Source organism: Stigmatopora argus, chromosome 8, assembly GCF_051989625.1.
Source record: "Stigmatopora argus isolate UIUO_Sarg chromosome 8, RoL_Sarg_1.0, whole genome shotgun sequence".
NCBI lineage: Eukaryota > Metazoa > Chordata > Actinopteri > Syngnathiformes > Syngnathidae > Stigmatopora > Stigmatopora argus.
The window spans coordinates 3,042,502-3,067,014 of record NC_135394.1 but is presented as its reverse complement, the minus strand read 5'-3'; the positions used below and the strand labels follow the sequence as shown (position 1 = coordinate 3,067,014).

General features: G+C 39.1%; 1 protein-coding gene across 3 annotated transcripts; it reads left to right on the top strand.

The window, feature by feature from the left end:
- The first annotated feature begins 1,289 nt into the window (after nucleotides 1–1,289).
- tie1 (tyrosine kinase with immunoglobulin-like and EGF-like domains 1) lies at nucleotides 1,290–23,371 on the top strand. Of its 3 annotated transcripts, none has more exons than XM_077607604.1 (24): nucleotides 1,290–1,541; nucleotides 3,319–3,615; nucleotides 3,707–3,817; nucleotides 3,979–4,071; nucleotides 5,719–5,850; nucleotides 8,177–8,317; nucleotides 8,429–8,557; nucleotides 8,772–8,917; nucleotides 10,092–10,236; nucleotides 10,310–10,468; nucleotides 10,592–10,732; nucleotides 11,257–11,559; nucleotides 13,553–13,843; nucleotides 14,793–14,986; nucleotides 15,121–15,267; nucleotides 15,347–15,410; nucleotides 15,559–15,669; nucleotides 17,734–17,924; nucleotides 19,109–19,222; nucleotides 20,046–20,116; nucleotides 21,387–21,427; nucleotides 21,529–21,625; nucleotides 21,702–21,801; nucleotides 21,899–23,371. In XM_077607604.1, the coding sequence occupies exons 1-24, from the start codon at nucleotides 1,478–1,480 to the stop codon at nucleotides 21,968–21,970; spliced, it is 3,354 nt and encodes a 1,117-aa protein (XP_077463730.1). In that variant the 5' UTR covers nucleotides 1,290–1,477; the 3' UTR covers nucleotides 21,971–23,371. The 3 variants fall into 3 exon arrangements, with proteins under 3 accessions (XP_077463730.1, XP_077463729.1, XP_077463731.1); XM_077607603.1 differs by having other exon boundaries at nucleotides 3,916–4,071; XM_077607605.1 differs by lacking the exon at nucleotides 11,257–11,559 and having other exon boundaries at nucleotides 3,916–4,071.
- Nucleotides 23,372–24,513: the final 1,142 nt, after the last annotated feature.

Here is a 24,513-nt window from a genome sequence, read left to right as displayed (position 1 = left end):
AACAATCATATTGTTCATTATGTCCAGTCTGCAAGATGGGAAAGGGGGAAGGGGGTGCATGGACTTTAAAGCGGCAGGGATAAGCTCATTGAAGTGACAGAACAAAGATGTTGCATTTGGCAAAACATGATACCGGCTGCAATTTATCCTATGCTTGTTTTCTGGATAAATAAAAACATACAGCAGCAAGAAGACACATTCCGAACTAATTTTTGTATCATGGTAAACCACAAATCCTGTTCTCATAGGGATTTTCTTCCCACAGGTCACAAGTATACTGTAGTACTTCAGTGACTTCTCATCTCATTTTCTGAACCGCTTTATCCTCACTAGGGTCGCGGGTGGTGCTGGAGCCTATCCCAGCTGACTTTGGGGCCAGAGGCGGGGGGAACCCTGAATTGGTGGCCAGCCAATCGCAGGGCACAGGGAGACCAACAACCATCCATGCTCACACTCGTACCTAGGGGCAATTTAGAGTGTCCAATCAGCCTAACATGCATGTCTTCGGAATGTGGGAAGAAACCGAAGTACCCGGAGAAAACCCACGCAGGCACGGGGAGAACATTACTTCAGTGACTTCTCAAAATAAAATATTGTCTCGTTATTTGCCACAGAAATTTAATTTGATCGATCCATGAACTACAAAACAAACCATATGAGACGCAGACATGTTGAAATCACAAGTTAGATACAAAGAGCAAAAAATTTAAACTGTGAGAGTCAAAGAGCCACATCACGCAGTGACCTGCCAAAACAGAGGCACACACACAAAAATATAATTACAACCACATTCTTCACCATAACGCCCAAATCTACAAAAAACATTTAGTATTTGTTTTTAATGGGCCCTGATGAATTTGAATGTATTATAAGAGAGAATAAAAATAAGAGGAACTTGAAACGAGGCAAAGAGCCACAGTTTATACAAAATAAAAAGCACAGAGCCGCATTCGGCTCGAGAGCCACATGTTCGCCACCCCTGATTTATCGCATCAGTGTTTACCTCAATTGAAGTTTTGCAGAGATTGTCTCCTTCATGTAGAAACTCTATTAAAGTTTGCAATCATCAACCCAATTGCGTTTTGAGGAATAATATTGACAATATCAAATGACTTCAAGTATATCCTGTGTTCCAACGCCAGGGAAACAAGGTTTAGACTCATAAATACATTCATCGGAATACGATGTGGAGCGCCAACAGTCTGTGACGTTCTTCCTTCCTTTCCCACCCCGTGAAAACAGCTTCGCTTTGAGTTTTAAACTCTGATTCGATTCTCGACAGGAGCGCAGTTACCGACAACATTCACCGACGGGAGATTATTGCGTTCGAAACTTTCCGCCGAGTTATGCGGAGAAAGGCGCATCTTTTGCCGTGACGCATGGCCACTGCGTTTGATGTACAACGCTGTCAACTCTTCCACTAGATTAAAAAAACAGGCACACTTTGGGACTATTTACAAACAGTAATCATTTGTCAATGCGGATTATAAACAACATGAAGATGTTGTGCCTGTGGGTGCTTTGCATCTTGGACCTGTCGGGTAAGAATGAAGATCAACCATCTTTTATCATAAGGCTGGGAGCGTCAATGTATTAGAATTCAGAATTATGTCAGTGCATGTCATGTTTTATAGTTAACTTTAATATACATATAAAATTAGAGCAACGCGTTCTTTTTGAGTCACGCGGACTCTCGAGCTGAATTTGAACTCTCTGGAGGGAAAAGGAGTTCATCCATGTTTCCTGGCATTGTTCTGTGGATCTGGGGCCTGAGGAATGTTGGATAAACTGATATTATTGGGTTCAGGACTTGGTTTATTTATGTATATACAATAGGGCTTGAGCAATTTTTCATACACTGGCTATACATTCCTTCATGAAGTTTAGTGTATAAATATTAATATTTTATTTTATTGAAATACTCACTTTTGTTCTAGCTTTATGATATGATCATGGCATAATTGATAATACTCTATTCAATGACCAGACACACATTATATCACTTCCACAATAAGAATATAGCTAATAATAATAATAATAATAATGTCCAATACAAAGGCACGTTTAACGTACTATTCTGTCTATGATTCAGAATTGTTCTATGCTATTGACAACAATGAGCATATTATTTAAAATAATAATTTGATGAGAGTGATTTGTTCAAGTGGTTATTGTAGTTAGTAAGGTAGGTAGATAGGAGACCTGGAGAGAGATGAGACCTGGGGTCTTTACCAAGAGAGTTATTTTCTCATCTCATTTTCTGAACCGCTTTATCCTCACTAGGGTCGCAGGGGGGTGCTGGAGCCTATCCCTTCTGATTTCGGGCCAGAGGTGGGGGACCCCCTGAGTTGTTGGCCAGCCATTCGCTGGTCACAAGGAGAAAAACAACCATTCACGCCCACACTCATACCTAGGAGCAAATTAGAGTGTCCAATCAGCCTACCATGCATGTCTTTGGAATGTGGGAGGAAACCGGAGTACCCGGAGAAAACCCACGCAGGCCCGGGGAGAACATGCAAACTCCACACAGGTGGACTAACCTGCATTTGAATCCAGGTCTCCCACTCTGAGGCCGACCCACTAACCACTCAGCCGCCGGCCCGCCCTGACAGTTATTTTATTAATGAATATTTATTTTTATTTTACCTTTATTTTGTTCTGCACTGATTGACATGATGCTTTCCTGGCACTTTTAAATCTCTCTATTCTTGGAAAACAGGTGATATTAATGTTGAGAGAATTTTTTCATTCATCTCAACGCTACATTTTTTAATGATAAACTGTAATTCAGATTTGAACTTTGCTGGGCTTTGCTATATCTTTAGTTTGTATTAATGTGCCTTAAACATAAAAAAAAATAGTAGCACTAAAAATCCCTGAATTGTCTGTACAAGCTGTAATCAATAATATTATTGGCAACTTGGAGTGTATCTTGGCCTACTTGAGGTGAGAGGCAGGTTACACCTTAGACTGGTTGCCAGAAAATCACAAGATTAATGTGGACTAATCACATGGATGGACAAGTTACAGTATTTAAATAGACTAACATGGATGTTTTAGTAATATCAGGGAAATGTGGTGTGCCGGGAGAAAACCCACACAATAAAATAGAAACTATGAAAACTCCACAGGATGTAAGACTCAATAATTAAACCTCAGTAAAGTGAGGCAGGTGTTTTAACCACCAGTCATTATTCTGCATTCTACAAGATTTATTTATATATTTAATTTATTAATGAAATGTGTGAAGCAACAGGTAAAAATTCTAAATATGCTGCTTCATGTGGATTGCTTTAATCATAAATTAATGTTTTACAGATGCTGTGATTGACTTGACAATGATATCCACAGCAGAGGACATCCCGGTCAATCATTTCTCCATCTCATGTATCAACGGAGAGCGCACCCCTGCTCATGCGGAACTAGACATCAAAAGAGACAACAAAATCCTCATATTCCCAAAAATGCCAAACTTCAAATTGCATAAACAAAGAAACAAGAAAATTGTGGCCCGCGAGTTTAGAGATTTGGATAACATTGGCATATTTTACTGTGAATCAACTCAAGAAAATCCTCCTCTTGAGACTGTGACAATGATAAACAATTTCGGCAGAGGTGTGTTCACATTTCATTCAATATTCAGACAGTCGTGTTTTAATGACATTTTTATAAGAGGAAAAAATGACGGCATGTTTGTTATTCATAGCTAACTTTATCCCAACTCACCTGACAATAACTGCCAATAAAGGAGAAACTGTCCACCTTAGCATGCTGCTACTGAGCTCCCAAAAGAGGGATGTGACCTGGAAGTATAACGGTAAGACTTTTTTTTTAACATATTCACTAAAACCAAAACAAAAAATCCCGTCACAGGATGCATTGAAGGCTATATCAACAACTATGCACTTTGTGTAGGAAATTACTATTATATGACTCAGTGGAATGACATGGTCAACCGCACTGCTGTGCTGACAATAGATAATGCAGCTTCTGCCAATCAAGGCATCTACAGTGCCAGCTACGTGGGCGACAGTCCTCTTCACGGGGCATGGATGAGACTCATCGTCAGAGGTTTGTTGGCCCTTATCGTACTCCTGCTGAAAGGGGACACACCCAGCATCTTGATTTTAACACCTTGAGCCCCATATGTAGCAATAACTTTAATGGTTGACAGATGCTCGTGCATCATACTGTGAACTTTAGTCAAGTATGTAACAGGCAAGCCCACAAAATGTTTTATCTGTACATACTTTCACAGCTACAATGCTCAGAAAATCGGTAAAGTGTAATTTTGGTAATAGCGTGACAATAGTAAATTTCTTCCATTGTTCAGTTGAGGACATTGGATGTAAAGAAAAAAGTATAATCAATTTTTAAAAAAGGCTTGATACTTTGTTTATAAGCTACTAGAATTTGCATGATGAAATCAAGTAAATAATTGTGAAACGACAGTGAAATAACAATAACAAACACATGTTGACGTCATTTTTCCATACCCAGCATCCTTCAATTCATTAATTTTCTACACCGCTTGTCCTTAACACGGTTGTGGGGTGCTGAAGCCTATCCCAGCGGACTTTATCCACACCAATAACGCACTCGTAAACAAACAAACAAATTTAAATTAACTTGGATTAATATATACAGACACACTCAAACATACGTTTAATGTAACTTTAAAATTTCAAATTTAAAAAATAACAGAACTGAATTCTAATGTTGTTTTAATTTTTTTTACCTTCGTTCTGGGCGGGTTAGCTCTTTGCCACGCCTCCACCCTTATGTTCGCTATCGATGGGCTGTTTGCTGTTGTATTCCCTTCAAAATATTCCGAAAATGATGCACACAAATGTCCTCACAGGATAATGCACGACCACTTGCCAACGAGAAGTAGTCTTGAATGAGCGATCGCGGGAGCTAACAGGCTAAGGAAGGAATAACAGGAAATGCAACAGCTGAGCTTACCCAAGTATTGATTGTGGGTAATGAAGTTTTATTCTGAGAAAGGGTGCCATTGGCTATCGGTGTTGTGTGCACGAGTATACTTCATGACCCATAAAGCCCTCTTTTTGCCCGCGCATTTGCATCGTGAATTTCCTGGTCGATGCGTAGGAGAAACTCGTCTGAATAAATCGTTCAGTGCTCGTAGATATCTGTTATACACGGAAGAGATGCGGCAAAAAAGACAGTGCACTACAATGATAAACAGCCTCTCATGTCATGGCCACCTGGTTTGGTCGCATCTCGAAATTTTGATCGTATCTAGGGCGAATTATTCGATCGAAATTTTCATCGTACCTCGAGCATGTCGTAGGTAGACCTGATCGTAGGTCGAGGTACCACTGTACTAACTGGATGTACAGTAGTTGGTAAGTTAGTAAGTTTCAAATTGGCAATAAATCTCCAAACAGTTTTTCTCGTTATTGACACAACACATGGAATGGGACATTTAAGAAAAGAGAAATGAGAGCTGATTTTGCACACTTTGAATGAGGTGCATAATCACAGCAGGATATGTCCACATGCTGTACTTTATTATTCTTAAGAGACATTACTCAGACATTTCAAAACACCATCTGTTCTGATCCAGGATTATGGTTTTCGTGCTATTTCTCAATTCCTGTGTGCATTATATCTCATAATATGAACGGGGAACATCTCATAAATATACATAAAAAGCAGTTAGCATATGTAGTAACTTTTAAACCTTTTTTGTAGATTGTCCAAATAAGAAATGGGGACATTACTGTGACAAGGACTGTCCAGAATGCCTCAATGGTGGAGTCTGTCATGATCATGATGGAGATTGTATCTGCCCTCCTGGATTTATGGGAACACGCTGTGAGACAGGTTGGTACTCATTTATGTAGTTGTGAGAAGTAGCGAAAGGGAATTTAAGGGATATTGTATGCTTAAAAGGCAAATGCAATATTGTCTGAAGTTTTATTAATGTATTTGTAAAAGGTACTAGGAAGGCGGAAAAGAATCTGGGGGATGTTGCATGCTTAAAAGGCAAATACAATATTATCAGAAGTCTTTTTGTGTGGAACTAATAGGGATTGCCCTTTTTATTTTGTGCGAGATTGATGTGGATTTATCAAAAGTTCCTGTATTTATTTGAAACCTTTTGCAAAACAGCCTCATTGAAATTCATTTCAAATGGCTTATCGTTACAAGGGTCGTGGGAGGTGCTGAAGTCTATCCCATGCACCAGAAGGGTAACACCCTGAATGGTTTGGTGGCCAGCCAATCGCAGGGTACAAGAAAACAAACAACCATTCTCATTCACACTCACACCTGGGGGCAATTTAAAGTGCTCAACCAGCCTACCATGCATGTCTTTGGAATGTGGGAGGAAACCAGAGTACCTGGAGAAAACCCATGCAGGCACGGGATGAACACGCAAACTCCACACAGGGGGACCAACCCAGATTTGTTTTTGGGATGTGGGAGGAAACCGGAGTACCCGTAGAAAACCTACGCAATCTGGGGGAGAACATGCAAACTCCACACAGTGAGGACCGACCTGGGATCGAACCTTCGACTCCATAACTGTGCTAACCACTCGACCACCCATTGAAATTAAAATGAAGGTTTTTTTAGGAACAACTAAGAACTATTTGCGGAACTTTTTTTCTTTATAAACTTAGAAGAGAAACTACTTGACATTCTTGAATTGCATTGATTAAAGTCCCTCAGGGTCTTGCTCACTGGTTGGCTTTTTGTCAGAGATAGTTTGGTAAGCGATACCTTTATCAAACAACAGGTCGACTGCCTGACATTCACACTAAAACTAACTATATACCTTGCAGTGGAAACTGTACCTTGTTCGCTCACTCAGAGGCAGGGCTCCTAACTGTATATTAAAATATCAGATTATATTGCACAAATTAAAATTTAAATTATCTCTATGACTTCACTAGCAAAATTATACAAACATCCATTAATGACAAACAAGGATAAATCCTGCATTTATTTCTTAATAATGTTCATTACTCACACTTGTTCTCTAAAGCATAACAACCAATGCACAGTTAAATTACATAGCCAAATGAAGAACCAACAGATGTTTACAAAAAAGGTTGAACGAGGCAGAGAGAGGCGCTACAGGAGCCATGTTCTCTCTGCACACCATTACTTGGTCTATTTAACAAAATTCTACCAAGTAAATTTACAAACCCAAACATGATATACAAAATACAGGTAATCCCGAAGAAAAATGAGGAAGGACTAGGAATAAGAGATTAAGAGTGCAGAGACAAAGCATGGATGAAGTATTCTCAACATGAACACAAATGGTGTGGATTTGTACTGCATAATGCCTAATAGATCTTGTTTTTTTATTTTTAAATAAAAATTTGACATTCTAAAATCTAAAGAAGAGCTAGCTAAAGCACTGAAAATAAATCTATCAGCACCTCCCACGACCATTGTGAGAATAACCGGTACGGACAATAAATGGATGAATATAAAATATTTTAGGGAAGCCATCGAGCCGATAAAAAGGGACCCATATATGCTTTTCATCTAATTAACTTGTACCAGATCAGATTGGATGTATCCTGTGTGAGATTGTTTTTTTTAAACTTTGGTCAGCAAACCTTGGTAAATGCTCATGTAAAATGCACAGTTAAATGGAGTTAACATGGCATAACTCCTTCTTGAGACGTGCTTCATATATGACTCGCGAACCATATCCTTCATTGCATTTTTTTAATTCATGTCTTCTATTTTTTGCATTTCAAGGATCTATACATGAATATTTCTATTTTGCCTGCATCTCCATGTACTAACGATTACATTCAGCAAAGCAATATTGTCCATCTCTCAGTTGCACTATTGAGGATTAAAAAAAAGACACTGCAATATGTCTACAGACTTGAATGACGCAGGCTAAATTTATCTATTTTTAGTTTTACAATTTGTTCCCAAAACAAAATGAACAGCGCTTCAGTTTTGGGCAAATGACAAGCTCCATCCCAGTTACGCCTGTAAGTGGATTAACTTGCATTTGTGAAAAACTTTACACTTGTTTTTGATTATGCGAATCAAACCATATGCGTTATCTGAGAACCCCCAAGAAAGACACTTGCCGTTTAAATATGCGCCCGACCTATGATGAATTGCATTTTCATTTTTTTTTTAAACACACTTATCCTTCTCTGATGGTTTGTAGCCTGCCGAGTGGGAATGTTTGGCCGAAACTGCCAAGAATCGTGGAGCTCAGATGTGAACTGCAAGGGGTTACGCTTCTGCCTACCAGACCCCTATGGCTGTTCTTGTGGTAGTGGGTGGTATGGAACTCGGTGTGAAACGGGTACGTCGCATTTCATTTTACATGCCCTTGAATTATACTTCCCCAATATATTTTGTGTGTTTCAGGATTGTGCAACCTTTTATATACTTATATTTGATTCTTTTTTGTCAGCCTGCCATAATGACATGTATGGACCAGACTGCAGGTTGAACTGTAGGTGCCAGAATGGAGGAGTATGCAATCGCTTTAGTGGGTGTGAGTGTACCCTAGGATGGAGGGGACAAAACTGTGAAAAATCTGGTAGGTTTTCCATCTCATTGTCTATATCGGAAAGCGATATCGTCATCTTTTCTGAATTCTGATACATACAGTAGCACTTTCAGATTTCATTTTTTTGTCCTGTAACACTGGACAAAAATGTAATGTATTGGTTTTGTTAAAATATGTATTTCTTCTCATTTGCCGTCATTCTTATTGCCATTTTGTGAAACATCTCTCTCTCTTCTCTCACCAGATCGGGCCCCAGAGATCTTAGACTTGGATAGTAATTTGGAATGGAATCTCAATTCCAGGCCAAAAATTTATTGTTCAGCCACAGGCAATCCTCTTCCCAGTCATAACAGCATTGAACTCCGAAAGATGGATAGCACTGTGCTCAAGGTATGAAGACCAACGACTAACCTCCGCCCCAAAAAACAAAACTTGTCTACTGTATGTAACCACTCTTAAAACACAGCGGCTCCAGCTCCTCCCGTGTCCCTCGTGAGGATAAGTTGTACGGAAAATGTATGAAAAATGAATATTCAAAGGTGATCAGGCACAGTTGAAGGGATGGGCGTTTCAGAAACTGCACCAAATTTTAGGGTAGAATGCAACAAAAAGCTAACAAAATATTGGAGGGAGATAAGATTGAAATCACAAGTAGACCAGGTTGATAAATTAATTACTAAATTATTTTTTATTTTTACTGCAAACAATTCATTCATTCATTAATTTTCCATACTGCCCATCCTCGAAAGGGTTGCGTGGGTTGCTGGAGCCTAACCCAGCTGTCTTTGGCAAAAGGCAGACTACACCCTAGACTGGTCGCCAGTCAGTTATACGGCACACAAAGAGACAGACAACCACTCACTCTCACAATCACACTGCCCCTGAGTGGGACTCGAACCCTGACTGCCCGCAGATAGGGACCGAATAGGGTGACTTTTCAAAACATTATTTCAATGATATTTATTTTCAGGTCATAGAAACAGTTTAAAAAACATGAAAACTGTAAACCATACATTTTAAAGGGATAGACAACAAGACAATATATTACCTTGAAATGAATGACGGTTGCTCAAAGAATGTGCAAACGGCACATTTCTTAGACTTCTGACAGCAGAGAAGATAACGATCAAACACATTAAATGACATCATTAAGCAGAATTTTTTTGAAGTCAGTTTATGCAAATCACATACACACTTAGACTCGACAATAGTCCCGTTTTAATGAGTATTAATGACATCACCAGAAGGGCGGACAATTTAGAATGCTCACATTTGATTAGCTAAAATAATATTAGCATTGATAAAAAAAAGGCTTCCCCCATGTAAGGTGGCCATCTGCTGCAAATGTGTGATTTTATTTACATTTTCATCCACTATTACAAAGCATAAAATTCCATTTTGAGGCCTTTTCAATGAATTAAATGTTTAGTTCTACTGGGATGCACATGATAAAGGTGTTGTTTGTTCCTTTAAGGCACTAATGTCAACTTTTGCTGTCCTACTGCAGCATACATTTCAATATATTCTCTATGATTATGTAACTTCACAATTATTTCTCTCTCAGGCATCACACACTGTCATGGATTCTAATAAAAGTATCGCCATGTTTGAGATTCCACGTCTGAGTGCTGAGCATGGAGGATTGTGGGAATGCAGAGTTTCCACTAATGGAGGCCAGGACACCCGTAAATTTAATCTGACTGTCAAAGGTATTTCTGTATTATTTTTAATAGTCAACATCAGGAGAGGGAAAGTGACAAGTTTGATGTTATATTTCTATAGAACCACCTGTCCCCACAACTGCTCCTATACTCCTGGAAAAGAGAAGTAAGCAGCTACTTGTGATGCCAATGGACTGCCACAAAGGAGATGGCCCCATTATCTCAACCACACTCCTCTATAAACCTGTAGAGAACAAAGATTCCTGGTCATCCATAATTGGTAAATATATCGTTCATTATGAGATTGACATAACTGCTATTATTGGTCAAAGTTGGATCAAAATGATCCTGGAGTAGGCATTTATGAAATTTGTTGTCATTCTAATATCGTATTTTCTCTCAGTGTACAGTGACAAAGAGCCCATCACACTGATGAACCTGAAGCCTTCAACGCGCTACCGTGTGCGGGTTCAGCTAACGCGTCCCGGCGCGGGAGGAGAAGGGGCCCCTGGACCAGAGGCCATCATGGAGACTGATTGTCCTGGTAAGGAAATTGGAAATGTATGAAATATTTTGTTCCTGGCTACAAATATAAAATATGTCTAAAACTGGGGCATTCTAATAGACATGCTACAGTTTGCCATGTTTAAGAAATCCGAGGACTCCGGAGAAAGCACTGAGTTTGGGAACTGTTTGAAATTGGTTTCTCTGCTGTGATTGAACTTGGAAACTAGTTATATTCTAAGTAAATACTCGTGCAAGGAGTCAGTTTTTCTCCAAATGGGCCACCTTGCACAGTGCAAAAGGCATGTTCGGGAGTTACTGTATTCATTATGCCTTGCCACCAAACGATCTCTGAGCTCTCACGTTATTCGGACGTCATAATTGTATATTGACTGTGGTGTGGTGTGCTATATTTGAGATATTTGTGTGCAGTCAATTAAAATATGGCGTGAAATTTGGCAGATAACAACAACAGACATTATATCTAAGTAAAGAAAGTACCGTTATGATTAGGTAAAATGCGCAAGGCCCACTCAGTTCATCCTGTGTTCTCTGTCACTGCAGAGCCCACAGTTCAACCTGAGATTGACATCAGCTTGGTGGAAGGTCATAATGTCACTGTGCAATGGCAAATGCCCAGCAACAGTGGCATAAATGCCAACTCAGCCAGTGGCTTTTTAGTGCAGCTCTTTGGGCCGCCACCACACGTTGAGAAACTACTGGAGGAGACGACCGTGTTAAATGTTCTGTCCAAAATTTTCTACAACCTGGAGTATCAACAAGACTACACGGTGGTGGTGCGCCTCATCAACTGTGGCAGCCAGGGACCACCTTCAAAGCCCTACCACATCCTTATCAACAGCCAGGGTAATTAGTAGGGGTAGACGATATGGCAAAAAGAAAATAATCATGATAGTCATCGATTTTATCATGATCCTGTTTATAATTACAAAGCATTTTTATTGAATAAATGTATTAAATAATAAAAAAGGTAAGCAAACCCTTAAAAGAGAAAAAACATATTTTGAGACAAATTAGCTTTCTGAACAGTAAAACTTGTGCAGTGCTGTTCAATTTAGTAACACAATTTAATGTAAACAGGTGGCCCGATAGACGATTGGTTAGTGCGTAGGCCTTACAGTTCTGAGATCGATCCTGTGTGGTGATTGCATGTTCTCTTGCGTGGGTTTTCTCCGGGTACTCCAGTTTAATCTCACATCCTCAAAATATGCATGGTAGGCTGTTTGGACACTCCAAATTGCCCCAAGTATGAGCGTGTGCGTAAATGGTTGTCTTTCTCCTTGTGCCCTGTGATTGGCTGGCCACCAATTCAGGATCTCCCCCGCCTGGTGCCCATAGTTGGCTTGGGTAGGCTCCAGCACCCCCCATGACCCTTGTGAGGATGAGTGGTACGGAAAATGAATGAATTAATTAATGTAAACATTAAAGGCAATCAACTCTGACACTTTTCTAACATAAAACCTCCATACATAAATAGGTATTTTAACCATTTGAATCCTAAACCCCTAGTTAATTGAGCGCAAACTAGAATTATTTAATGGTCTGTTGGAAAAAAGACTACATTTCAAACATAATTTGCCATAAATTTGTATCATATTCCTATGTTAGTTTTTATCTGGGGAAAAAATATCACATTGCTCAAAAATCATGTATCAAATACGATATGTTTGGCTATAAAGACAGTTTTGGGTGTAGTCCGCCTTTCACCCTAAGTCAGCTGGGATAGGCTCCAGCAGCCTTTTCCAGGAATGTGTGGTAGAGATGATGAATGAATGACGGTAAAGGATCAAAAGGGTTATAAATGTAATTTGTGCCACAATTTACAACAATTATGTTCTAACTTAATGGTTCAAGATTTGATCTCTTAAAGAGACACATTTATATGACAGATCACAATCACAAATTTTGAGCCAGGAACCAATTTGTCAACTTTATCTTGTACAATGAAGATTCCTTCTTAAGGAGCACTTGTGAGAATGCACCGACACTTTCAGGCTAGTATGCTGACCCTTGGAAAGTTTCCCCCGATTGAGTCAACACCATTTAAGAGGGTCCGGTCGCTGTACAATCTGAATGGGCAGATGAGCAAAGGGCGCCAAATTGAAACATATTATTGCGGCACACATTTGAGGTGTCCAAGATCAGTGTATCACTTAACCAGCAGCTGTCACAGACAGTTTATGTCAGCCGAGGCCACCGACTCCACACACATGACTCATGAGAAATATTTTCCCGACCCTTTTTTAAGTCGATTGTAACAATCTGTCGGCCGTATGAGATAGTCAAAATGTCGATTATATTAACAATCTAATATCGTCATATTGCACACCCCTGGTAACTAGTAATTCAAATTAGTTTGGAAGGGCGTAAATCTGTACTAAAATCTAATCTTTAATGATGATGAGGCTTCTTTTACTAAATAAATAGGGGGATAAGAGCAACTTATAGATTTACAGACTTTTTTTTACATGGCTGGTGGTTCGTAGTGGAGTTGACTCACACAACTAGCGTGGACAAGTAACTCATACCTGTCAACCTCTGCCGATAACTGCCCTTATAAATGATTATTGATTCCCCTTACAAACCCCCAAAAAACCTTACAAACACCGTACGAGTCGTACGGTGTTTGTAAGGTTTTTTTGGAGTTTGTAAGGGGAATCAATAATCATTTATAAGGGCAGTTATCGGCAGAGGTTGACAGGTATGATAACTGGATGCCCTTTTTTTCAAAATACATGAACCTTGAGATTTTTAGTATGCCTTAATTTTGCATACGTGTTTCATGCTAAATACAGAATCACTGGTAATGATTCTAACAAGTTTCATGTGTTCTTGTCAGGACCATCACCACCACGTAATGTACAGGCCCTGTTCCTGTCCTTGTCAGCTATCCAGTTAAAGTGGCAGCCCCCTGAGGATGTAAATGGTGGCATCATGAAATATGTCATCGAGTATCAGCCAGTAGGCCAGGCAAACCCACACCTTTGGCTGGACACAGATGACGGAAACAAGACAACTAAAGATGTTACCGCGCTCAACGGCAGTACACTTTACCAGTTCAGAGTGAGGGCTTTTTCCAAGGTGCCGGGGGAGTGGAGCAAGTTTGTTAAAGCCAGTACACAAGGGAACGGTAAGTTGGCCAAGTCAACCATAACCTCTGTCTATATATATATATATATATATATATATATATATATATATATATATATATATATATATATATATATATATATATATATTATATATATATATATATATATATATATATATATATATATATATATATATATTATATATATATATATATATATATATATATATATATATGAATAAAATTATGATGTTGTAGATAGTTTCAAATTCGCATACATTTCCACGTCCACTTTGAACATCTACTTGACTAATCACATCCTGCTTTTTAAAGTGTAACATTTTCAAAATGCAAGTGCACTTGTAAATGTATGTGCATGCACAGTATTACAGTGACATGCAGCTCAATATTTCCATTTGCAGAAAATTTTCATTAAACATGCAACTGCACATTCTCATTTATAACTGCACAATTAATTGCCTAACGAACACTATATGATGTGCAGGCATTGCTTCTGGAGAAACAACCTCAATTTGTCTACGCTTGACACGTGAATTTCAAAATAAAAGCACATGATGTTGTATGTACTGTATAACAACCAAGCAGAACAAGCAGATTGACAACAGATTGGACCTCCTTGGTGGCCATATTTGGCACCCCTGTTCTGGGGTAGAGTATCTAAGGGCCAGACCCTATTTAAATAAATGAACAAATCCAGCCCATGGAACAAGAGCAAGTTGCATTTTTTTGTTCCTGGCAAAATGTGATTATGTCCTCGACAATTGATGATGTCCTGGATCGCAAATATCTTTACTGGATTTATAGTCAGTTTTGTGTTTTCCAAACATTAGAGAGGACCACCCACACAGGGTCCATATAGACTTACTTAATATGACAAGGTCCATTTATCTCTTCTGGCTGAAAACCATCTGTCCTTTTTTTTCTTTCCACCTGTATTCTCTTTTTTTAATCTCCCCTTCAAAAAAAGGCTTGGAAAGTTTAACACCGACCACCCAGGGTGTTTCTTGGAAATCAGCAGGGGACAACTATCAGCTGTTGGTAGCAGTGGTAGCCTCAGTGACGGTAACATGTGTGACCATCCTTCTGGCACTGCTTGCATTTTTCTTCATCCGCAAAACCCTACTCAACCGGCGTCGCACATTCACCTATCAATCTGGATCAGTAAGGACCGGATGATTTTGTCACTTTTGCTTTGAATTTCACAATGATGTCCCCAAATTCTATTAAACTATTTTTTGTTTATACATACCCCTTATTTGCAACATTACTAAGATGAGCCCTCATGATATCAATAGGGTGAGGAGACAATTCTACAGTTCAACTCTGGAACTCTGACATTGACCCGAAGACCTAAGCCCACCCCTGAGCCCCTTACTTATCCAATCCTCGAATGGGAAGACATTAAATTTGAGGATGTCATCGGTGAGGGTAACTTTGGACAGGTATCAAATTGATCTTTTCTTTATAAGTTACCATCATTTACTTGTGTACACAACTGACCTAACATTAATGTTGAAACAGGTGATTAAAGCCATGATCAAGAAGGATGGCAACAAGATGAGCGCAGCCATAAAAATGCTGAAAGGTGATCTTCAGTTTAGCATGAACAAATTTCACATGCAAATGCCGTTAACGAATAGTTGTTCTGGTGATTTAAAGTCTGTTTCAGCTGAAGGTTGGTTTCTTGGTATATCTATTTTACAAAACTGTGTTTTACTATCTTTTCACTGCAGAGTTTGCTTCAGAAAATGACCACCGAGACTTTGCAGGGGAACTGGAAGTGTTGTGTAAATTAGGCCAGCATCCCAACATCATCAACTTAATTGGCGCTTGTGAGAACAGAGGTGAGAGACACACTAGGGGCTTTTAAAATGGTCTGTACAATGAATTGAGGTAATTGTTTACTAAATAGTGAAACATATATCTAGGTGTGTTCATCTTTGATCACAATCAGTTTCAACACACAATTAAATTATCTATTTATTCCCATTCATTATTCGTTTCACCACGGCGATCGGGATCATGGAGTGGCACATGATGAAAACATTTTTATCCAACGCTTGTTATTGTGGATGGGTAAATAAATATATTGTATAGGTTCAGAAAAATATTAGTATATATATATATATATATATATTCCTGCTGTAACTCTATCTTGCACGTGGAATCTACTACAGTGGATCCATTCAAAATATGCATTTGTCTATTTATCTTATTGTGTAACATTTCCTTGACCCCATTCTGACCGAGGTAAGCGTGTGGTAGCTGTTTTTTTTGCTACATCTTTTAAATAGAAAGTCTGACAGTGTTTGAACAAGTGTAAATTACAGTTGTTTACAAAAAGGAGAATGGTCAACATTTTTGGGGGGGTAAATGCATAACTAAGTCAGTTTTCAAATATATAGATTATTATTTTAACAGGCTCTTCATTTTCATTTGGCCCTTCAATCATCTTACCACTGTTGATTGACCTGGCAAATTAAAAGAAAAAAACTAGAGGACAAAAACCAAAGAAAAAAGATGTACAATATGATTCTTAACCAAAAATATGAAAAAACTATTTAAGGAGGGAGAATTTATTGTTGCAAAGCTGCCTGTGATTTATTATATAGGAGTCCATTAAAAAACACTTGTTACTTCAACATATAGTCACTGTAATATCCATCAGGAGTTATTTTCAGAAACATCTGTCTCACATGAGTTCAAGTGTATTTCAGCTGACTTTGGTTGAGGAACTGTGCATACACTGGATCATTCAGTTGGAGTTATGGGTAATTCTGAATATCTTGAAAACCTTTGAAAAGTTAAGCATAAATAACTGGCGAAACCCCCGACATGTTAAGAAAAAACACACAAACTGTGAAGAGCTGAGATTTGATCTTAGTTACTCTATTCAAGTGCTCCCTCATGCTGCCACTTAGTGAAATACATAACCAGCTTTTATCTTTTAGAGCAGGGGTCGGGAACCTTTTTGACGAAGAGAGCCATAAACATTTCATATTTTCTAATGTTATTCCTTGAGAGCCATTCTCCGAATTTAAAAGGCAAAATATACATGGTACATGGGTGCCTATGTTTTTAGTAATTTCACCACTTTTAAAGTGGAAAAAACTACTTTTGACATTCTTATGCAGTTGCTAATAAATGAGTATGCATTCCAGAAGAGTCTAATGCAAAAAATGAAGATTAAAGCAGCTCTAGATGTAGTATATGGTTTCCATGTTTTAGCTCACAGGTTAGCAGAGAGCCAGATGCACCCATCAAAAGAGCCACATGTGGCTCCCGAGCCATAGGTTCCCTACCCCTGTCTTAGAGCAAGGGTGTCAGACTCGGGTTGGTTCGCGGGCCGCATTAACGTCAACTTGGTTTCATGTGGGCCGGACCATTTCAGATATAATATTTAGATTTTTTAGAATAAATGGATTAAAAGAACTGGATTAAAATCCCTGAATATTCAGTTTTTATAGATCTAAAACAATGTTTATTTTAGCTTTTTTAAATATATTTTTAGATTTTACAAAATGATTTTTGAACTAAAAACGCAGAAAAAAAGATTACAAAATTACAATTATTGATTTAAAAGAGGGAAAATCAGGAAATTTAATATACATCTATACTCTTCATTTTAAATTGATCCTAAAACAGAAAGTCGGCACTCATGATTTACTTTCTCGGGCCACACAAAATGATACGGCAGGCCAGATTTGGCCCCCGGGCCGCCACTTTACACCTGTGTTTTAGAGTCTGGCCAAGGTACCCTTCACTGTATCACAAACTTAAGGACATATTAAAGCTAGATTTCTATCACTAATTTCAGCTGTAATATCCATTTGATTGTTGGTTACCATTTTTTAATTCGCTTGTCTGAGATGTTGTTATCAAGACTACTTTTTTTATACCTGTTCCAGGTTACCTGTACATTGCCATAGAGTATGCCCCCTATGGCAATCTTCTCGACTTTTTAAGAAAGAGTCGTGTCTTGGAGACCGACCCTGCCTTCGCCAAGGAGCACGGCACAGCCTCTACACTCACCTCCCAGCAGTTACTGCAGTTCGCTGTTGATGTGGCGACGGGGATGCACTACCTCAGTGACAAACAAGTAAGATTGTGTTTAAGGATTTATTATAAAGATTTATTCATTTATTAGGCGGCCCGGCGACTAAGTGGTTAGCGTGTCAGCCTCACAGCTCTGGGGTCCTGGGTTCAAATCCAGGTTGGTCCACCTGAGTGGCGTTTGCATGTTCTCCCCGGGCCTGTATGGGTTGGGTTTCCTCCAGGTACTCCAGTTTCCTCACACATTCCCAAAACATGCATGGTAGGCTAATTGGACACTCGAAATTTGCCCCTAGTTATGGGTGTGAGTGTGCTTGGTTGTCCGTCTCCTTGTGCCCTGCGATCGGCTGACCACCGATTCAGGGTGTCTGCCTCCTCTGGCCCGGAGTCACCTGGGATAGGCTCCAGCACCCCCCGCGACCATAATGAGGATAAAGTGGTTCAGAAAACTAATGAAAGAATGAATATAATGATTTACTGTTCAAGTATAAACTACTGTCACATCAAAGTTGTCATCCCAGTGTGTGAAAATATATGGATCAAATAATATGCAGGAGGCGGCGCGGTGAGCAAGTGGTTAGCGCGTCGACAGGTGGTTAGCGCGTCGGCCTCACAGTTGTGAGATCGAAGGTTCAATCCCAGGTTCGGACCCTTCTGTAGGGAGTTTGTATGTTCTCGCTGGGCTTGCGTGGTTTTTCTCTGGGTATTCTGGTTTCCTCCCACATTCCAATAGCATGCATGGTAGGCTGGTTGAACACTCTAAATTGCCCCAAGGTATGAGTGTGTGCATGGATGGTTGTCTGTCTCCTTTTGCCATGCGATTGGCTAGCCACCAATTCAGGGTGACCCACACCTGGTGCCCATAGTTGGCTGCTATAGGCTCTAGCATCCCCTGCGACTCTTATCTTGAGGATAAGCGATACTGAAAATGAATGAATAATATGCAGAAGTGACCCATGGGACTAGGACATATTTATTTACTTGAATAACATCTGTTCAACAAATGAAACTGGAAGAATTAGATGTTAACATTTTTTGATTTTCCTGAAAGTCGCCCTCAGACAAAAAAGTTTGGACACTCCCGTAATGTGCCAAAGCAACTTTTGATGTTTATACTTTGAATTTCCTTGAAAATTTATTTGATACTTACTTGAAACTAATTAATTGGGTGCCTCTAATGAATATATTCTGAAATAACATATTTTCTCTTCTTCAATCATGTGAAATCAGTTTATTCACAGAGATCTGGCTGCCAGAAATGTTCTTGTTGGAGACAACCTTGTGGCAAAGATAGCTGACTTTGGCCTCTCCCGTGGTGAGGAAGTTTATGTAAAGAAGACAATGGTAAGTGTTATCCAAACAAATTTTTATTTTATTTTCTTAATTATTAGTGTGCTACTTGGAGTAATTTAACAAGCAAGGGGTATTTATGTTTCTGCAAACATTTGTGATTATAGTTACGGCATGGCATAGTTAGAAGCAAAAAGGTACCGGGGGACCAAATGGGTTACTGGTGACAACAGCCCACTGTCAAAGTGTTCTGAGACAGGACACTGGACACTAATCTGCATTCAGTAGGGTGGAAGTAGCACGATTAGTTTATCTAATGTATGGATAAACGTGAGCCTATTTAAAGTTCCTCACAATCAGTGAAAATGTTCTAAATAAATGTGCTATATAAATACTCTCATTTACCATAGCCATAGGTCTATGCATTAACAGAATAGAAATATATTAGTAGGCGGCCCGGCAGCTTGAGTGGTTAGCACGTCGACCTCACAGCTCTGGGGTCCTGGGTTCAAATCCAGGTTGGTCCACCTGTTTTCCCTTGGCCTGCGTGGGTTTTCTCGGGGTACTCCGCTTTCCTCCCACATTCCAAAAACATGCATGGTAAGCTGATTGGACACTCTAAATTGCTCCTAGGTATCAATGTAAGCGTGAGTGTTTGTCTCTCTCCTCGTGCCCTCCGATTGGCTGGCCACCGGTTCAGGGTGTCCCTTGCCTCTGGCCCGAAGTTGGCTGGGATGGGCTCCAGCAACCCCCCCAACCCTAGTGAGGATAAAGCGGTTAAGAAAATGAATGGAAGAAATAATTAGTAGATTTTGTATGCATGCCAACATTTATATCTGCACTCATTCCGCATCATCAAAGAATTCTTTGCTTCCAGGGAAGGTTGCCTGTTCGCTGGATGGCCATTGAATCCCTCAACTATAGTGTGTATACAACCAAAAGTGATGTGTGAGTAACATTTGCAGTTTTCATCATCATGTAATGCTAACATCAGCTTTGTTAAAAAACAATGACTTTACAAAACTACAGAAGCCAGCAGAGGGCGTATGCGTCAAAATTAACAGTAGTATGTACTAGATGAGTTCTTGTAGGTTGTTTTCATGGAATACAACATTGAAAGTCTGATAAGTGTGTGTGGGAATGAGGGCCATAAAATAGGAATCCCATTGTGTGGCATTTAGAGAATTTTTTTTCATCTTCTCATTTTCCAGTAGTTTAAATAACGTCACCATGTTGTTTAGTACATTATGGGATCCAGGAAAAGCGCATATTAAAGGCATTATGGTATTGGTCCTTGCTTAAACGGACGAGCCACTGACTTATTTAGTGGTAGGTGTAGGCCAGAAAGCAGTGACGACACTGGGCTGTGGCATGTGACGACAACAATGTTTCATTTAAACACACCTAAAACAAAAACTGAAAAGAATCGCACTGAAAGAGTCAGAAGTCATATTTTAAGCACTTATGTTAAAAAAAAAATCAAAATGACTTCACAGCAAATTTAACTTATGTATTATACAGATATGAATGTACAATAATTAATCATATGATAGTTCAAATAAAACTTGCATTTTTTATTTCAAATTCCCCAAAACATTAACTTGCCCTATACAGCACAACAAGTGTTTTAGCACTGCTTATGGTTACAGCATTTCAAAGATACAAAGTCTGGTGCATCTGGTGAATTGAAATCCTTGGAAAAAATCTTAAAGTGGTTTATTCATTTAAACTTTAAACGTTTATTAATATAAACTATTCCACGTTGCTGCTTTCATGGAAGCAAAAACTACTTATTTCACTATAGTGAGCTCTCAAATCTACCTAGCACAGAAAACGGCTGTCAAGACAAAACAACAAATCATCCATCTGGTGGTGAAGGGATGAGTAGTGTGTTAAGTGTGATAAGCACAACAAGGAAGTTTTGGCTACAACCTAGCAGACGTTGGTACGTCAACTGGAATCTATTTATATGTACTGAAAAACAACTTGATAGAAGGGGGTGGCTTGTAGAGTTACAGCAACTTGTCAACATCATCAATATTGAAATAAATAATTTAAAAAATACAGCTAAAATATATGGATTTAAAATGATGATCTTGTAAACTCACTGATGCATGACAACAACAATATCGAATTTTATACTGTACAATGCAAGATTTTCACTTTACCATATTGCATTTTCAACTATTAATGTTGCACTTTTTAATCTTTTTCTTAGGTGGTCTTTTGGAATCCTGCTTTGGGAGATTGTAAGCCTCGGTAAGTAAACACCAGTACCTACAAATCATCTAATTAAACAGCATTCTGTTTTACCCTCAAACTATTATAATCTCAATAATACAATTGTGCATGTGCGTCAGGTGGTACGCCATACTGTGGTATGACGTGTGCTGAACTTTATGAAAAACTGCCTCAAGGCTTCAGGATGGAGAAGCCGAAAAATTGTGACAATGAAGTGTAAGTTATGATTTCCCCTATTTCAACAAGGCTCTTATCGTGACAAAATAAGGCAATTTCATCTGTCCCCATACAGGTATGAGCTGATGAAACAGTGTTGGAGGGATCGGCCGTATGAAAGACCCCCTTTCTCCCAAGTCTCAGTGCAGCTCAACAGGATGCAGGAGGCCAGGAAGGTAATAAAAAAAAGTCCACTTTTCTTTGTGGTTATACAATTTGTATAAGCTCTCATTAAGACAAGCAAAGCTAATATATAACACTTCATTTTCACAGGCCTACGTGAACATGGCACTTTTCGAGAACTTTACTTATGCTGGAATAGACGCTACCGCAGAGGAAGCCTGACTACCAGACCCCCCAGGCCCTGGCGTGCCACATAACCTCAAAAGGAAGCCCAAAAGATTGTCCTCACGTTACTGCCATCTCCCTGCTGGTTACCGCAGAGACAGGAGGACCAGGCGCCCATTTAAAACCACACAACTATAGATGCAGGACTGTGAAAGGACACTGCGGGAACATACCTGAGGCATTAGCAATATGGAGCGTGTCCTTGGATGAAGGCAGTCACAACAAACCTGTCACAATTGTGGGGAGTAAAATTATCAGGCTTCTTGTTTGAGTTATTTGGCTTGCTGTTACACCACAGGGTCTGTGGGGTGCCGATGATGACTGTTGGGAACACATACAATGTAGCACTTATCATCAACATTTTTATGATACCTTATGGACTCTATTATGATAGAGGATTCACACGGGGTTCTTGATTTTTATGCAAGTGCTCATTGCGCCAAGTTGGGCGTTTTGGTGCAAAGGCCCTTAGAAATGTGCTAGTCGGAGTCAAATTTGGAGGTAAAAAGTCCATTCAAATTCAGCACTGCTCAAAAGTCTTGGTGTTGTAGGTAGATGGCTGGTCCAATACGATTTTGAAATATTTGTACGGGGCACAGGCAGACCAATCGCGAGCTCAGTTGCGTAGTGAAGTCACTTGTATTTATCACCAACTAATTTTGCATTTGCCGCCTCGTAGTTTAGAAGTTCATTCGCCTGACTTTGTTGGGGGCTCGATTCTCGCTGGTGGCGGTATGATTGGGAGTGCGGTTGTTCGTTTGTGTCTCTGTGTGCCCTTGCGACCATTCTAGGGTGTAGTCTGCCTTTCGCCCGAAGACCGCTGGGTTAGGCTCCAGCAATCCCCACAACTCTTTCGAGGATGGGCGGTATGGAAGATGAATGAATTATGCATTTGATGAGGTTACCTTATCATATCGTCAATGACAACGAGCAACGACCGTGTTTCATGTGTTTGCTGCAATAAGAGACATGCTCTTATGCAGAGACAATGGTACCATGTTTCCATTTGAGAATATGACTCCGCTCCATTTGAATGGAATAAGAGGAGCCTCGTTGATTAAATGGCTGTAAAAAAATGGCCTTAAAAATCTCTATAGTTGCTCAGCCTCTGACTCAGATCTGCCGGTCTGTGGTCATTTTCCTTAATATAAACACAGACGGTCTAAATGTAGAGTTGTGCCAATCGCCACTCAAGATTTATGCCGTTCACAGAAACAGAGCCCTATGCATAATCACTGCCACGTGAACTACTGTACAGTATACTGTATATAATAGTACTGTATTTTGTTATCAGAACTTCCTTTAGCCTGAATGTAATTATTTAGGAAGGCCATTAACGGTTGTATCAATGTTTAAAGCCATAACAACATATATACATCCATACATTTTTTAACAATATTTTTTTAGTGTCTTTAGTGTCTCTTTTGTCATATATTATATATATATATGTGTATATATATATATATATATATATATATATATATATATATATATATATATATATATATAAATAATATTTATATATATAAATATATATATAATCGACTGACTTTTTACATTTGATACATAAACAATTGCTAATTTGTTTCTATAATGCTTCTTTATCCTTGTTATTGGTAGTAACTTTCTTTGTTTTTCAATGTGTTTTTGGATCTGCTATGCAAACTCCAATGCACTATCAAATTAAAGTACGTAGTTGTATTATTATAGTAGTGTATGAATTTATTTTTGCAGTTAGTAACTCATCAATAGTGACGATTACAACAACTGGTGCCAAAAGTCCTAATCATCTCTCAAGTCCAAGAATGTGTCATAGGCGTTTCCTTTCTTCATAAACAAACAACAAAGTCAGAAATGTCAGTCATGGCCTTCCGATGACTTTACCTAAGACCATTACATAATCAACTATAAGAAGGGAAGAGAACATTTAATTTGTCCTAATTATCAAAATGTCTTTATTCTCCCAAAGGAGTATAGTATTTCCATTTAGCAAACAAGTAAGGAAACATCAAGATGAATTGGCAAGTTGATTCCCCAGAAAAAGCAGACCATAAGTATCCATCATTTATTCATTCAATCATTTTCTGAACTGCTTATCCCCATAATGATGTGGGGGGTGCTGGAGCCTATCCCTAGCCCTGCGTGGGTATCCTCCAGGTACTCTGGTTTCCTCCCACATTCCAAAGACATGCATGGTAGGCTGGTTGGACACTCTAAATTGCCCCTAGGTATGGGTGAGAATGAATGGTTGTCCGTCTCCTCGTGCCTAAAAACAGCTGGGATAGGCTCCAGAACCCCCTGCGACCCTTGTGAGGATAAAGCGGTTCAGAAAATGAATGAATGAGTAAATAATAAATAATGTTACCTAGCAGAACACAAACAAAAAAAAACATTTAAAAACATATTTAAAATTAAACCCATTTTACCCTGTCTATAACTCAAATCAAAGAGGGCATGATAAAAGCAAAAGAAACAATCAGATGTGACAGTAATATATTGATATGAAAATTACTAAATCTGACAAAAAAACTCCAGCTTTG